At 49.5% G+C, this 16,963-nt stretch overlaps 1 protein-coding gene across 2 annotated transcripts in view; it reads right to left on the minus strand.

Moving 5' to 3' along the window:
* LOC146188252 (uncharacterized) overlaps positions 1-16,963 on the minus strand; it is a 228,692-nt gene that overhangs the window by 147,600 nt on the left and 64,129 nt on the right. For both annotated transcript variants that reach the window (XM_084603705.1, XM_084603706.1), the window contains one exon: positions 5,799-5,826. In XM_084603705.1, the coding sequence (XP_084459831.1) occupies positions 5,799-5,826 (28 nt within the window). The remainder of the gene's footprint in view (positions 1-5,798; positions 5,827-16,963) is intronic.

Consider the following 16,963-nt stretch of genomic DNA (forward strand, 5'->3'; position numbering starts at 1 on the left):
GATAGCTTTAGCGGCGTGCTCTGACATATACTTCTGACCATCGCGGCTGCGAATATCAACACGCCTGTGTTGAGACTGGCGTTATATAGCCTCGGCGGCGTTTATGGTAGCCTGCGACGCTTTTAGTAGCCTTAGCGGCGTGCTCTGATTATATATTTCCGACCTTCGCAGTTGCGAACTTCGACTACACGTGCTCTCAATATTTTTTTCTTTTGCTTCGGTGTATTCTTGACAACGTTCTCCTATTTTGAGTTGCTTATGGGAGCCTCACCGGCGTGCTCTGACATATACTTCGCACCTCCGCGGCTGAGAATATCAGCATGCCTGTCTTCCGGCTGGCGTTACATAACCTTGACGGCACTTATCGTAGCCTTAGCGGCAGGCTCTGATATATACTTTCAACTACTCGTGTTTTCAATTTTGTTTTTGCTTCAGTGTACTGTTGACATCTCCCTCTTTGAGACGCTTCCCGTAGCCTTAGCGGCGTGCTCTGACATAGCTTCCGACCTACACGGCTGCGAAATTCAACGCGTCTTACGACTGGCATTATATAACCTCGATGGCGCTTATGCTACCTGCGACACTTATGGTAGCATTAGCGGCATGCTCTGATATATACTTCCGGCCTCCACAACTGAGAATTTACTAAGCGTGCTCTCAATTTTTTTTTTTTTGCTTCGGTGTATTCTTGACGTTTTCCTCCTTTGAGATGCTTATGCTAGCCTCTGCGGCGTGCTCTCACATGTACGTCCGACCTTGTGGCTGCGAATATCAGCATGCCTGTCTTCCGGCTGGCATTACATAACCTCGACGGTATTTATAGCAGTCTGCGATGCTCATAGTAGCCTTAGCGGTGTGCTCTGATATATACTTCCCGCCTTTGCGGCTGCGAATTTTGACTGAGCGTACTGTAAAAATTTTTTCTTGCTTCCGTGTATTCTTGACGTTTTCCTCCTTTGAGAAGCTTATGGTAGACCTCAGCCGCATGCTCTGACTTATACTTCCGACGCTTGCGGCAGCAAATATCAGCACACCTGTCTTACGGCTGGCGCTACATAACCTCGATGGTGCTTTAGGTACCCTGCGACGCTTATGGCAGCCTTCGCGGCGTGCTCTGATATAGACTTCAGACTTCCGTGTCTACGAATATCAACACGCCTATCTTCCGACTGGCGTTACATAACCTCGACAACGCTTATAGCAGCCTGCGATGCTTATGGTAGCCTTAGCGGCGTCCTGATATATACTGCCTACTTTCGCGGCTGCGAATTTCGACTAAGTGTGCTCTCAATTTTTTGTTTTTTGCATCGATGTATTCTTGACAACGTTCTCCTCCTTTGAGACGCTTATGGCAGCCTCAACGGTGTGCTCTGACATATACTTCGCACCTTAGTGGCTGCCAATATCGGCACGCCTGTCTTCCGGCTAGCGTTACATAACCTTGACGGCACTTACGGTAGTATTAGTGGCAGGCTCTAATAAACGTTCTCCTCCTTTGAGACGCTTATGGCAGCCTCAACGGTGTGCTCTGACATATACTTCGCACCTTAGTGGCTGCCAATATCGGCACGCCTGTCTTCCGGCTAGCGTTACATAACCTTGACGGCACTTACGGTAGTATTAGCGGCAGGCTCTAATATACTTTCGACTTAGCGTTTTCTCAATTTTATATTTTTGCTTCGGTGCACTCTTGACAACATCTTCCTGCTTTGAGAACGCTTCTGGTAGCCTTAGCGGCGTGCTCTGACATAGCTTCCAACCTACGCGGCTGCGAAATTCAACGCCTGTCTTACGGCTGGCATTATATAACCTCGACGGCACTTATGCTAGCTGCGATACTTATGGTAGCTTTCATCATCATTAGCCTGACTGTACCCACTGAAGGTGAAGGGCTCTCCCATATTTCTCCACTTAACCTGGTTCTGTGCTAGCTGCATCCACTTGACCCTTGCGAACTTCTTAACCTCATCCGCCCACCTAACTTTCTGCCGCCCCCTGCTACGCTTTCCTTCCCTTGGAATCCAGTTTGTTACCCTAAGCGACCATCGGTTATCCTCTCTTCGCACTACATGTCCTGCCCATGTCCATTTCTTCTTCTTAATTTCCACTAGAATGTCGGTAACTTGAGTTATTTCTCTGACCCAGTCTGCACGCTTCCTATCTCTTAATGTTACCCCTAGCATTTTCCGTTCCATAGCCCTCTGGGTTGCCCTCAACTTATGTAGAACTCTCTTGGTTAGCCTCCACGTTTCAGCCCCATAGGTGAGTACAGGTAAGATGCAACTGTTGTATACTTTCCTCTTGAGCGATACCGGTAAGCTGCTAGTCATAATCTGCGAGTGCTTGCCAAATGCGCTCCATCCCAATCTTATACCCCAGTCAAGCGTGCAAGTTAAAGTGCACTTCACAGCTTGAAAGAGACTTTACGCTACGCAGTGCTAAACGGGAAAGTGAAGTACACTCTCATAAGCACTAGTTGATACGAAACTAGCAACTGAAAAACATGTTTTAAAAAAGAAATTAGAACCTCCAAGCGCTAAGTTCAGGGAACTGCTTTTTAAAGTAGTAAAACATTAAAAAAATGCTTAAAATTTGACAGCGGGCCATGATTCGTAGACCCCTTATCAACGAACACCATGAACAATAACAACCGCCCCTAACTGAAAATGCCGTAGCCGCAGTAGCGCACCACTCATAATGTGCCAGTTGCGTACGCGGTTACATGACGTTTTTGTTATTTGATATTTTGCCCGTCGCTATTATAAAACATTTCATCAAACGAAAATATGTACATAACAAGTAAAATCAACTTATTACATAATGCATTTGTGACGAAGAAATTTCTGCCAGCGAGGCTACGCGCTGAGCCCTTTAAGTCTGTTTTGCGGACGCACTCCGACCTGAGTACACACTTTGGCAAGTGGTAGAGTGCACTTTTCGTAAGTGACACTCGCCGTAAGTGCACTTTATTTTGCGCGCTTGGCAGGGGTATTATTCTCCTTGTTATTTCCTTTTCATGGTCCGGATCTGCGGTTACTACCTGTCCTAAGTAGACATATTCGCCTACTACTTCCAGTATTTCGCTACCTAATGTAAACTGCTGTTCCGTCCCGAGGCTGTTGAACATTACCTTAGTCTTCTGCATATTGATTTTCAAGGCTACCTTTCTACTTTTCCTGCCTAGGTCATCAATCATTATTTGCAGTTCATCCCCCAAGTTGCTTAGCAAGGCAATGTCATCAGCAAATCGCAGATTACTGAGGTATTCTCCATCTACCCTTATTCCTAACTGCTCCCATTCCAAGTCTCTGAATACTTCCTCTAAACAAGCTGTGAATAGTACTGTGAATAGTTGTCAAGAATACACCGAAACAAAAAAAAAGTTGAGAGCATGCGTAGTCGAAATTCGCAGCTGCAAGGGTAGAAAATATTTATCAAAACATGCCGCTAACACCACCATAAGCATTGCAGCCACTAAGGCTACCATAAGCACCGTTGAAGTCATGTAATGCCAGCCGGAAGACAGGCGTGCCGGCTACAGAGAGCACGCCAGCAAAAAGTCATTGTGTAGCAGCAAAAGAAAATTAAAAATTTGAAAGCACACATAGTCGAAATTCACAGCCACGAAGGTCAGAATTATATATCAGAGCATGCCGCTAAGGCTACCACACGCGTCTCAATGGAGGAAAACGTCAAGGATAGACCGAAGCAAAAAAAGTAAAAATTTGATGTCAAGGTTATGTAACGCCAGCCAGAAAACCGGCGTGCCGGCTGGCGTGGAGAGAGTGTGCCAGCGAACGGTCATTGTGTATTTGACCGGTATTTGAGAGCAGCTGAAGGGAGGAAAACATTACGAAGAATATCCCGAAGCTAAAAAAAATGCTGCACAGGAAGTGTAGTCGAAATTCACAGCCGCCAACGGTCATTATACAGTGGCAATCGCAGTATTTGAAAGCAGCTGAAAGGTGGAAAACATTCTAAAAGTATCCCCGAAGCAACAACAGGAAAAACGTGAGCGAGCGCGAGCTAGCGCACTCATGGCTTATGCCAGCATCATTTTGCAGTGGCAAGTGCTGTATTGCAAGCGTGGGATTGCGAGGAGAAAAGTTTCGAGGAAGTAAGTGAGGGAGCGCTGTATGGATTGGAAGCCACACTGTGCCCGTCTAACTTAGGGGAGAATGTGGCCGTCAAATTTGGTGGCAACACTGGTATTATAGTCTGGCAACAGGTTAAGTTATGCCAACCGGAAAGCGCAGAAAGCAGCGAACGGAAACAGATCTGTATAGTTCCAATTTACTTGTGCCGTGCGGGCAGGAGCAGTGGAGCAGTAGCAACGGCACTGCGTTAAGGCGCTATAACACATGAAGTAATAGATGTGACAGGAAAAGATGAAACGCTGATCTCCTCTAGGGGCATGATGAATAGACAGCGCTAAAGACGAGGACAAAGAGCAAGAAGCAAACAGGACGGATGCTGACTCGCAACTGAAGTTTATTGAGTAAAACACAGAATAAAAACCCAAGCCAAGCCGCATTAAACCACACACTAAACAAATACCGAGTGATGACGACCCAGCCTACATACCATGTTCTCAGTGCATGTGGTGGCTGAACCACTGCTCTCTAGGCACATTATCAGTTGCTGGTTGTTTTCATCTATGTTTACAATTGTTTCAATGAGTTTATTTAGTTAATTAGATTACCTGATGCAATATATCAGAGATTACGAATGACTGAGGGACGCTTCCGTCCGACTTGCATCTGTGTAACCCGAGATGCTTCCCCTGTTGTCGGCTCTTAGAACCAGCCAATTTTCTCCGAGCGCGTGATCTCCTCATTGTCCTCTTCGTTTCATTGATTTTCATTGCTTTCGTTCTTTCTACTTAGCTCGTGTGTTCCCCTCTAGCTGGCGCTAGGCGACCGGAGATATATAGTGGAGAGATGTATGAGTATGAGCTGCCAACATCCATGCAACTCTCATGTCATAATAAACTTAGCCTTAACTATTCATGATGAAAGCGAATCAAATGTTCAATGAATAAACATGTAGCACCACATTTCGGCAGATTAGAGACATGCGAGCTATGACACGACCATGAGAAGTGACCTCTACGATAGGAGATATGTCCAATTTTTAAGGTCGGCATTATGTTTCCATACGAATGGTCTGTGTGCGGCCACGCTGAAGCCTGTAGGCTCCTTAAAACGGTGATCTCTGCTTCTGGCATCAAGCTGTGTGTGCTCGGAGATGACGCTGCCTTCGAGAGCATGATCAAAGGTAATTGAGGCATTTTTTCATGCCAATTATTCGAAAAGTATTCGAAAATTATTCCAAAATTTGCTGAGATATTCAAACAGTTTTAAATAACTTTCAATTTCCACTATTTGATTCGTTTAAAGGATCAAATATGAGGATATTCGAATATTTTGCACACCCCTACTCAAAACCATGAGTAAACAGCACAGAAAAATCATGCTCTGCCTTTTTTGATGAGTAAGTGGAATTTTTACAGCTGCTGTCAGCATACAAACAACATGATGTGTGATCCTCTGAACGCTAAAGGCAACCAGGTCATGACAACTAAGACGACTAATTTATTGTTAATCAAGGCGTTCATCAAGGGGAGATGAGTTAAATGCATTTAGATTTGGGTGGTTATGTTTTTGTACTTCTATTCTTCCTACTTCTCCACCAGTTCCAAAAACAAATGTTAACGTTAGAATAATGAACACGCCAAGGCGGACTATGAAGAAATGAGCAGTAAACACTTTCAAATATGAGGAAAAGTCCGAACTTACAGTATGCACAAACTTCAGGTCTTGACCTCTGCAAAAAAGAAAAGTAAAAAATATTGACTTTTTGGCAGCAGTCTTCTGACACAGCTGGTGCCCATATAAAAAAAAAGTAGTTTGTCTGAACATTTCCAGCAAAAACCACCCTAATCATAAACTTCCACCACAAACAGCCAGTGGGAAGTTCACTAACACCTCCCTGCTTGATAAAAAAAAAAGGCATGTATTCAGTCACTTTAGTTCAGAAAGTCACCCAAAAGATGACAATTAAAGCAATAACGGTTTCATCATGATCATTACTGCCCCAGATATGTCAACTGCAGGCTGAATGCCTTATTCAAAGACTTCCAATTAATTTTATTTGCCACTGAAATAGGTCAAAATAAATTGGAATGACACTTTGCAGTTAAGCTGGCATTTTTTGTATTATCGCTCCATCCCACTGTGGCATGGCCATATTTAAGCAAATTATGGCTCATATGCTGCTTATCTCTTGAGAAGACACTCTGCGGTGAAACTGATATATCGCTCCACATTTCAGCAAAATATTGTTGCGAAGATCGGCAGTGGCGCAAAAGGAGCCCTCACGCTGGGCCAACCATTAAATCATCCTTCATCCTGTTGCTATGTTGTGCCGTCTTGTTGCTTGTCACCACGAAACATTTTGGTTGGAGGTGCGGTGTACGTTGTCCCCATTCTAGCAGCATCGACACCATCCGTACGCCGAGACCATCGGCCGAGAGCCCTGGGATATCGCCGCGCAGCTTTGCCTCAGCCCTTCATGCCCAGATACCACTGCCCCGTCCCCAGCCCGGACCTCTTCTATATTCTTCAACATCCTTACCGTCATGCTCCCATCAACTTCAACGAATCAGTCAGGACAATTGCTCTGTGGCCCCGAGAAGTGGTGCAAAGAATAAGATCAGCAGTGGCACGAGAGGAGCCCTAGTGCTAGGCCAACCATTAAATCATCCTACATCCTGTCGCCATGTTGTGCTGTCTTCTTGCTTGTCACCATGTTACAATATTTTTTTGCATTAGCAATACTGCTCCAGGTTTTGCTTCGTCTCGTAGCACCTGCATAGCACGGTTGAGCCAAGCAGGCGAGCGGTGGTGTGTCGTTTCCTAGCAACCGCTTCAGCTGAGCTCTGCCAGAAGGCAGCACCATTGGCGTGCTGCTCGCTGCAGCGGTACCGCTGCCGCGCCGAACAGATGGTGCGCCACTGCTTCGGCCTCGCCGTTATTGTTTGCTATGCAGGCTGATAAAGAGAGCTGTCAAAATTCTCACTACAAATAAGCCCAATGCAAACCGAGAAGCACTACCCAGTGTGGGAGTACAGTAAAACTTAGTTAATACGTAGTTGGCGGGGACGTGACAAAAGTATGTACTATCCGGCAGTACACCTAACCGATTACAACAAATTTGCCATTACTCACCCCCCAAAAGTGAAGAATAAACCAGGCACTGTAAATTTCCCGTGAATACAACTACGTGCACTTTATTCCTGTCCTACCAACCAAAGTCTGTCATTTTCAGTTGCCGCCGTGGCGGTCGCGCGGCGACAACAGCCATCTCAAAGTCAGCAAGACCGCGATCAAGCTTCTCCATAAGGCCCATCTCAGCTAACGCTCTCGTAACAGTTAACGCCTGAGCGGCTTCCATCACAGTAAGGCCTTAAATGGCTCTTTCCAAGTCATCGCCGCTGTCCTCATTCTAGATATCCTCATCGCTTTGGGGAAGGGCATACTGCCGCCCGTTCACAGACACACTCACGCGACAACCGCTTTGCAAAGCACCACAGCTCAATACAGACGATGCAATCACCAGTGGCGCACTACACCCACTAAGCAAAGAAAGGAAGATAGGCTACGTCCGCTAAGTCGCAACTGCACGCCTGCACGCATAGCACGAAGTCACGTGGGCGGGTTGGATTGGATTGGTACTGAGGCTGGATTGACTGTAATGGTTACTGCGATAGGGCTGCCAACAACGATATCGAAGCGGCCAACGATTCCCGGGCTACCTATTGACATGGACATCCCCGCGGCGAACACTGTATATAAGCATAACTGTATAAGCAGCAGTTCGCACGTTCATAACGCTCTTTGGAAAGGTGATAACGTTTTGCGTTGCAGCACTGCGTCAGCCAAACTGCAACGAAAAGTGCATATTAACAGGTAGGCACTTACGCACTTATGCATTCGATTAAGTGGCTAAATCAGCCGACGACCAATCTGCTGCCAACAATGTCATGTGCCAAAATGTGGCGCTGCTCAGGCAGAATCTTGTCGATGCTGTGTAACCTAGCAGCTGCTCAGCGACTATTCACGAGCTCGAGAGGAATTTCAAATCGCAGAACGTACTGCTCTTTATGGAAAACAGCAGTGCACATGGCCAAACCCAGAGTACACCACTGTGGGTCCATCCACTCCATTCACTTGGAATTCCTGCCACCCAACACAAGCGTCCCCGTGAACAAGGGTGTGAAAAAAACATGAAGGTTCGGTACATGTGCCTCTTAGACTCATGATCCTATGAGTCGAGGCCAGAAAGCAGCGCTCTGTTGGTCTGCAGTTGGCTGCCTTGATCATGCTTCTATCAATCTCCAGAACTGCTTTCAGAACACTGAATTTTCTAAAAGTGATAAAGCAGTTGCCATGGCAAACGACCTGCTGTCCACTGTTGTTTGCGACTAGCATTGCAATTCTAGACATTGTCTGGTTCAAAAAAGTTCCAGAGGCTGTGCAGACATGTGCAGAGCTCTAGAACGAGATTATTTGGCAGGTTTCTGCTGCTCGAAGTCTGATGATGATGCATCATGAGCACTGCAGCAGTTGCACGCAGCACAAGAAGTCACTGTGCATTCTGCATCCTAGAGCAGCTGCACAATGCTTGCCCAGATTCCACACACAAATGAAGCAATGTGCAACAGCACATTCACAATTTTTTAAGTTAATATTGTTACAGGAAACATTCACAGTATGGCAGTTGCCCACACCACTGAGGATGATCCCAGCACAGCACTCGCACAGCACAGCACTCGTCTGCATCTTCTTCTTCTGGGAGTCTGTCGCACTCTTTTTCGTCAGCACGGCCAGCGAATACCGCTCAGTAACACTACCCCCCCTCGGGAAAAGCACGGTCCCGGTGCGTTCTACATTTGTGAAACAGAACGTGCATAATAGGGCTTCAGGCAGGACACATGCACTATTTCAGAGGAAGGCACTCTGGACGAGGATTTCGGAGGCACAGATTCAACTTCGTATGTGACGTCTGTCACGGGGCGCAAAACTCGGTAAGGGCCTGTGTAACGGGGCAAACGTTTTTCACACAAGCCCACGCGACGGCACGGGAGCCACAGCAAGACGAGTGACCCAGGAGTGTTGTGGACATCACGGTGGCGACTGTCGTACCGGAACTTTTGAGTCTTGGGATGCAGTAAGCCTGGCATGAGCTATCCGGCGGGCTTCATGAGCACAGGCTACGGCATCACTGGCGTAAGTACTGGTGGCGTCTGCCGCAGGTAGTGAGGTGTCGAAGGGCAGTAACAGGTGTCGGCCAAATAAGAGATAAAATGGGGAGTATCCAGCGGTAGAATGTACTGATGAATTGTAGGTGAATGTCACAAAGGGTAGATGTACGTCCCAATCCCGGTGGTCGTCAGACACATACATGGACAGCATGTCTGTGAGGATACGGTTTAGGCGTTCCGTGAGGCCGTTGGTCTGGGGGTGATAGGCTGTGGTGAATTTGTGACGGACGGAGCACGAACGGAGAATTTCGTCAACCACTTGCAACAGAAAGCAGCGGCCATGGTCAGTTAGTAGTTCACAAGGGGCACCATGATGTAGAATCACGTTTTCTAGGAGGAAGTCAGCGACGTCTGTGGCGCAGCTGGTCGGGATGGCTCTGGTAATAGCACACCGCGTAGCATAATCGATGGCGACGGCGATCCATTTGTTCCCTGAGGCGGAAACTGGAAAAGGCCCAAGAAGGTCAACACCTACACGGGAGAACAGGTCAGTAGGTATGGGGATCGGCTGCAAATGGCCTGAAGACAAAATTGTGGGCTCCTTTCGACATTGACACAATTCACATGCGGCAATGTATTGCTGGATGGAGCAGTAGAGCCCCGGCCAGTCGAAGCGTCGGCGCAGGCTGTCGTATGTGCGAGACACCCAGGTGGCCAGCCGTTGGAGCATCATGAAACTGGTCAAGGATGGTGGAACGCAGATGTTGAGGAACGACGAGCAAAAGGTCTGCGCCGTCTGGTCGCATATTGCATTGGTGTAGGGTGTTCTCGTGGAGTACATATAAGGCAAGAGATGGATCAGGTCGGTCGCAGGTCAGACGGAGGATAATGGAATGGAGCAAAGGATCTAAGTGTTGTTCATCGGCAATGTTAGAAAAGGCCGAAACAGACAAGACACATGCGTCATCGTCAGAGTCTGTAGGACTAGGGGAGTCGATGGGATGACGTAACAAACAGTCTGCATCTTAGGGAAGCCGGCCGGACTTGTACGCGACGGAAAATGTATACTCTTGTAATCGAAGCGCCCAGCGCCCCAAACGGCCTGTAGGATCTTTGAGGGAGGAAAGCCAACACAAGGCATGATGGTCTGTTATAACAGTAAAATGCTGGCCAAACAAATAAGGGCGGAATTTTGTAATAGCCCAAACAAGTGCCAGGTACTCTCGCTCTGTGATAGAGTAATTTTGTTCGGACGTAGATAAGAGGCGGCTGGCATACGCAATCACCCTTGTGTGGCCGTGTTGTCGCTGGGCAAGTATAGCTCCAATGCCATGGCCACTTGCGTCTGTGCGGAGTTCAGTATTGGCAGATGGGTTGAAATGGGCCAAGACGGGTGGAGTTGTGAGAGCAGCAATAAGTTCCGAGAAAGCTGCAACTTGTTCAGGCCCCCAGGAGAATGAAACGTCTTTCTTTAGAAGATTGGTGAGAGGATGAGCTAGCGCTGTGAAATTCGGGACGAATCGTCGGAAATAAGAACATAAGCCAATAAAGCTTCGAACATCGCTGGATGAACGTGGAGTGGGAAAATCTTTGATGGCACGAATCTTGTCGGGGTCAGGCTGAACGCCGGCAGCATTAACCAAGTGACCAAGGACTTTGATTTGTCGGTGACCAAAGCTGCACTTTTTGGAGTTTAGTTGCAGTCCCGCGCGGGGAAAAAGCGCTAGAATTGTAGAAAGGTGACGGAGATGGCCTTCAAATGTAGACGAGAAAACTATTACATCGTCAAGATAGCACAAACAAGTGGTCCACTTGAAGCCTCGGAGCAAAGAGTCCATCATACGTTCGAAGGCTGCTGGGGCATTGCAAAGGCCAAAAGGCATGACTGAATTGATAAAGGCCGTCAGGGGTGATGAACGCTGTTTTTTCACGGTCTCTCTCGTTGTCAGAGATCTGCCAGTAGCCGGAACGAAGGTCGATTGACGAAAAGTAGTTGGCTCCGTGCAAAGTATCAAGTGCGTCGTCTATACGCGGAAGAGGATACACATCTTTTCTGGTTATCTTATTTAAATGACGATAGTCAACGCAGAATCTCCAACTGTTATCTTTCTTTTTGACCAACACAACAGGGGATGCCCAGGGGCTACTGGAAGGCTCAATTACGTCGTTCGCCAACATTTTGTCGACCTCTATTTGGATGACGCTTCGCTCGGCAAGCGAAACACGATAAGGCCGCCTGTGAATAGGACTGGCGTCACTGGTGTCAATGCGGTGACTGACAACTGTGGTTTGACCCAATAGGCGGGTACCAAAGTCAAAAAGGTCACTGTAGGTGAGCAAAAGCTGTTTTAACTCTGTGGCGAATTAAGGCTGGAGATCAGCTGCAATCATGCTTTTAACGGGATCAGGGCGCGATGTAGAGGACGAGGGAGGTGTTGCAGAGACGGCATTTGGATTATCGGTAGTCAGAGCTGAAATGGCACAATCGGTCATCGGCGACAGCTCTGCTAGTGAAATTCCCTCGGGCAGAACTTGAGTTGATAAGCTGAAGTTAAGGGCCGGGAGAGTGGTATGGTTCCGGGAGATATGCACAATCAGATGAGGAAGGGTGACGTGCCGCTGCAAGATGACATCAGTAATGGGACACGCGAGATAGTCGCCGTCTGGGACGGGTGGGAATGGTGACATAGGGATGTAGACGGCAGCTTCAGGAGGAAGGCGGCAGAACTGTGCTGATCGAAGGCGGGGTGAGCAGGAGGGGTCTTCAGAGCAGAGCGGAAGGTCCAAGCGAAGTAGGCCAGTAGAGCAGTCAATGAGGGCAGAGTGGGCTGTTAAAAAGTCAATGCCAAGGATAAAGTCGTGGGAGCATTCTTGGAGGACGGTGAACAACACTGGAGCATGACGACCACCAATGGTAACTCGCGCTGTGCACATGCCAACCACAGCAGCAGGGCTTCCATTGGCAATGCGAACTGTGGGCGAGATGGCTGGAGTAAGGACTTTTTTGAGGCGACGGCGAAATGAGGAGCTGAGAACGGACAGTTGGGCGCCGGTATCAATGAGAGCAGAAACGGGAACACCATCCACAAGGACGTCCATGCGATTACTTTGTAGGACAGGGGTCAGCAGAGGTTTTTCAGTCCGGGTCACAAATGCAACGTCCCCTCTGGGAGCTGCATTGGCTAGTTTTTCGGCATGTGGCTGGAATAGGACGGGGACAAACGGCGGCGAGGAAAAGGAGAACACGAGCGTCGGGTCTGCGGGGATGGTGAACAGTTGGCAGCATGAGCAGGGACACCAGGGTCAACAGTGGTCTGGTCGGGGCGAGGTGAGGTATAGCGAGGGGCATAGGCGGTCAACGTAGGACGAGATGGCGTGTACCAACGGCTACGGCAGTGACGGAAAATGTGGCCAACGCGGGAACAAGTAAAGCAGATGGGACGATTGTCATGGGTACGCCACTCATTCGGATTGCGGTACCGATGTCGGGGTGAGAAACCGGCGGTGGGTGACGCAGCTGCAATTACTGGAGGAGCAGGTCCTGAATTCACGGTGTCGGTGCGGCAGGTAGAAGGAAGACCCATATTAGCAACCTCTTGACGAACAACAGCCTCAATGAGTGATATCGAAGCCAAGGTATTGTCGGGGGTATGCGAGAGTGATGCTGCAAGAGTCATTGCCTCGAGCTCTTGGCAGACGATGCAGGTCAAAGTAGTGTCATTAGTTGGCGGTCGAGGAGGCGGAAGATCGGCACAGGAAGAGCTGGCAGCCGTGTTCGGTAGACGGTCGAAACTATGAGGTATGCGCCTCTGTTTCGCTTGTTCGAAATGTCGGCACACTTGTATTACAGAGTTCACAGTGGAACAATCCCTGCATAAAAGAAGGTTGAAAGCGTCGTCGGCAATGCCTTTTACTATGTGGCCGACTTTATCCTCCTCAGGCATGGCGTGGTCGACTTTGCGGCACAGGGATAGGACGTCCTGCCTATAAGTGATGTAAGACTCTGTAGACGTTTGTGCGCGAGAAGTGAGCGCCTTTTTGGCGATGAGGTGATGGCCAATGGGCTTTCCGAAGAGGTCGTGGAGCTTCTGCTTACAGATATCCCAAGATGTGAGGTCCTCTTCATGGGTCTCAAACCACACCCGCGCTGTTCCAGTCAAGTAAAAGATGATATTACCGAGCATAAGTGTGGGATCCCACCTGTTGTGCTAGCTGACTCGTTCGTATAAGGCCAGCCAGTCGTCGACATCAACGTCGTCGGTCCTACAGAAGGTTCCAGGGTCACGGGGATGGGCTATGACGACAGGAGGTGCGGCGGCAGTAGATGTAGTGGTGTCAGTAGTCATAGTGGTGGTAATGATGTGTCGGCCGCTGCGGAGATCCAGCTTGTGGCGGGGATCGAAAGATTGACCTCCACCAAGAGATGTTACGGGAAATATTCACAGTACGGCAGTTGTCCACACCACTAAGGATGATCACAGCACAGCACTTGCAAAGCACTAATCTGTGTCTTCTTCTGGGAGTCTGTCGCACTTCTTTTTCGTCAGCACGGCCAGCGAATACCGCTCAGTAACACTAATACCGCACAGTAACAATATTGTAACGGTTCTGACTGGCAGCAGCTCAAGCGAGACGCTGAAGAGGTCTACGAAGTGGGGCCAAAGCCCGGTCAGTCTTCAGGGCTGGCTCACTCTGTGCTCAGTCATCGCATATTGTCCTGACGTTCCAATAAACACCTTACATAGAGGTGTCTCGGTCAGCGTAAAGGTATTCACCCTGGAACTTCAGAACCGCATGTTACCGTCTTCGGCTACCAAGCAGGGAGCTCCAAGCCAACCATCGGCACCCATCCTACCACCGCCCTCTGTTCCGGGGCACAACGCCAGTGTGACCCATCTTTCTTCAGTGCTATCGATGGCCACGACTGATGACTAGCTGGTCTCCTTCGAGCACATCAGCACTCATGATCGGTGAGACAATTCCGTTAAACTAAGCAATGTCCTCTATCTCACTGACTTTGCAAATTTATGATTTCGCAACCACGAAGCCAACCTCTCAACATAGTCTATATTCTATGGGGGTTATTCTCCCAAGAATGGGCCACGAGGGGCTAGATGCTACAGTCACCTTCTAGCCCCGACGTGCAGCCTGTGAGCCCCAGCCCGCGGTGTGAGAAGTCACTACTGCAGCGGGTTCGAGCCAGAGGGGACAAACACCAAGTTACGTACTCGAAAAGCCTTTATTATGCTTGAGTAAAGGCAAAAAACACTCAAGAACAACCGCCGTAGCGAGCGAACGCCACATATGGGGGTGAAATAAAAAAAATTAATAAAGAAGCACGCGCAAGGAGGTGAGAGGAAGAGTGCTCACCTGGCGCGGCTTCGCGCTCACATCCCGTTGCGGTAAGTGTGTACGGTGAGTGGGTGATTCTCGGTGACGGCGGTGGTCTCCTCGGTGAAAATCATGAACCGCGTGCGTGCGCGCTCAACCGCCGGATGGCTCTGAGATAGTTGCAATAGATGCTCTCCTCGACTTGGACATGGGAAAGGTCTCCCGGCAGGAAAGAGGGAAGCCCGCGGCAGCGTCGCCGGAGACCAGGAGGCGGCGGGGGGTGGTCAGTGTGCCCTCTCCTCCACCAACCTCTCTACCAGCGCGCGTAATCACGCGTGTTAATTATGCGTGGCCGTTATAATGGAGGCAGGCGATTGTGAATCCCTACATCCCCCCCTCCTTAAAACCACAGTACAGCTAAAAGTAGCCGCGTTCACCGAGCGATACACCGAGTGGGGCCGGCTAGACGCCGTTTAACTTTCAAACACAAAAAAGTGCCAATATATAAAAGTTGCGGACAGCTCACAGCCACGGGTGCCAGAGGGGGAGGCAGGGCCGCCGACCACAGGAGACGACCTTGGAGCCAGGGGCACACGTGTGGTGACCGCAGCAGCCGCAGATCCCACTCCTTCACCGTCGGATTCCTTCAGCGGCTCTGAGAGCGGACGGACGTGACTTTCGCTCGCTCCGAGCCCCGTTACGCGATCTCCGGACCGCGCCGCCCCCAAAATCAGGCCTCCCGGGACGCCGCGCGCCTGCAAGGCGAGCACCGCGTTCCCAGCCGTTTCTCCGTCCCGTGATCTTCGTCGCCTGAGTTCGCCTCGAGTTCCAGACGCTGCCAGCTCTTTTTCGACACCAGCATCCACATCCCGCAGCGTAATGACGGATGCTGCGTCGCCGCTACTGCCATCTTCCACGCCACCTCCTGCCCATTGCTCTGGCGCTACCGATATTGATGTCGACTCGGATGAAGCTGCATTTGCAGACAAATGAGACCCAATACAGAAGAAGGGTGGATAACACCCAGCAAGACCAAGGAAGAACGCCTAGCGCCGCGCCCCAGGCACGAACTACATACCATCGTAGTGCGCGTCTCCCACACCCTGCGATTTGAAGCCGTCAAACCGTATGCCATCTTATCCGCCTTCATCTCTGAGGCAGCGCTTCCACCCCACATTCGCCAAGAAGTGGCCATCCAGACTCGGCCGCAGCAAAGAGTCATCATCCTGAAAACTGCTTATGAAGTTGCCGCGAAGCGCCTCGCCCAAGTGGAAGAAATACGCATGAACAACCATATCCATCAAGTCACGCCGTACCTCACCGCACCGCTCAACTCATGCAAGGGTGTTATCCACGGAGTGGATGCGGGCCTTTCCACCACTGAATTAATGAATTGCCTGGACAGCTATCAAGCCACCATCATCACGGCGAGAATGATGGGTGAGACCGAATCAGTTCTCATAACATTCGAAGGCACCACTGTACCCCATAGAGTGCTTTTCCGGCGAGCATCGTGCAGGTGCCGCCCTTATCATCCAAAAGCCCTGAAATGTGAAAGATGCAGGACCTACGGACATCGTGCCATGAATTGCCCCCAAGTGCCGACTTTCTGGAGATGTCCCACGTGTGCTACTCCTTTGCATCAAGATCAGACAACACATGAATGCATTCCCTGGTGTTATCACTGCGGCGGTGAACATCCCTCTTTCGATCCTACATGCTCAGTGCAACAACAAAAGGACAAAGCCAGTATCAAGGCAGCCTACGACCAGCGAGTACACCTCCGCAAAAACCTTCAAAAAGCCATTACACGGACGTCATCACCCGCCAAGCGCGACAGTCGCAGTCAACAAAAATGAGCCGCTGCGAAAAGCGCCAACAACCATGACAAATGCGAACCAGCAGGCACCGCACTATCAGCGACTTGACACATCATGCCACACAGTTCAGCACCAAGCATCTGCGCCCGTACAAACATCAATGCTACCACAAACATCGGTATGGGGACGTGTGTCTCCACCTCCTGCAACGCTTATTGAACCGTCACAGCAGTGCACCCAACAACGACCGATTCTCCAGCCGGCCATTCTACAGCCTCCAGTCGGAAGAGTTCCGAAGCCCACTTTTGATACCAAGGCTTCCAACGCTGACCCCACCGAGGACGCACGATCGCCGTCCACTTCACTGCCCGCAAACCCGCCTGGACTTTCTCCGCCAACGAATCTGCCAGGTACTCCTCACCCCTATCCAGTACCCCTTACTCATTCCTCCCCCATAGCCCAAGCTCCCTTTAACCATCCGCACATTAACCAACAACTCACATTGCTGAAAGAAAGATTAGCTCCGTGTGAACAGCATATAGCTGAA

This window comes from Amblyomma maculatum, chromosome 5, assembly GCF_055883805.1.
Source record: "Amblyomma maculatum isolate TAMU_Amacu chromosome 5, ASM5588380v1, whole genome shotgun sequence".
NCBI classification, from domain to species: Eukaryota; Metazoa; Arthropoda; class Arachnida; order Ixodida; family Ixodidae; genus Amblyomma; species Amblyomma maculatum.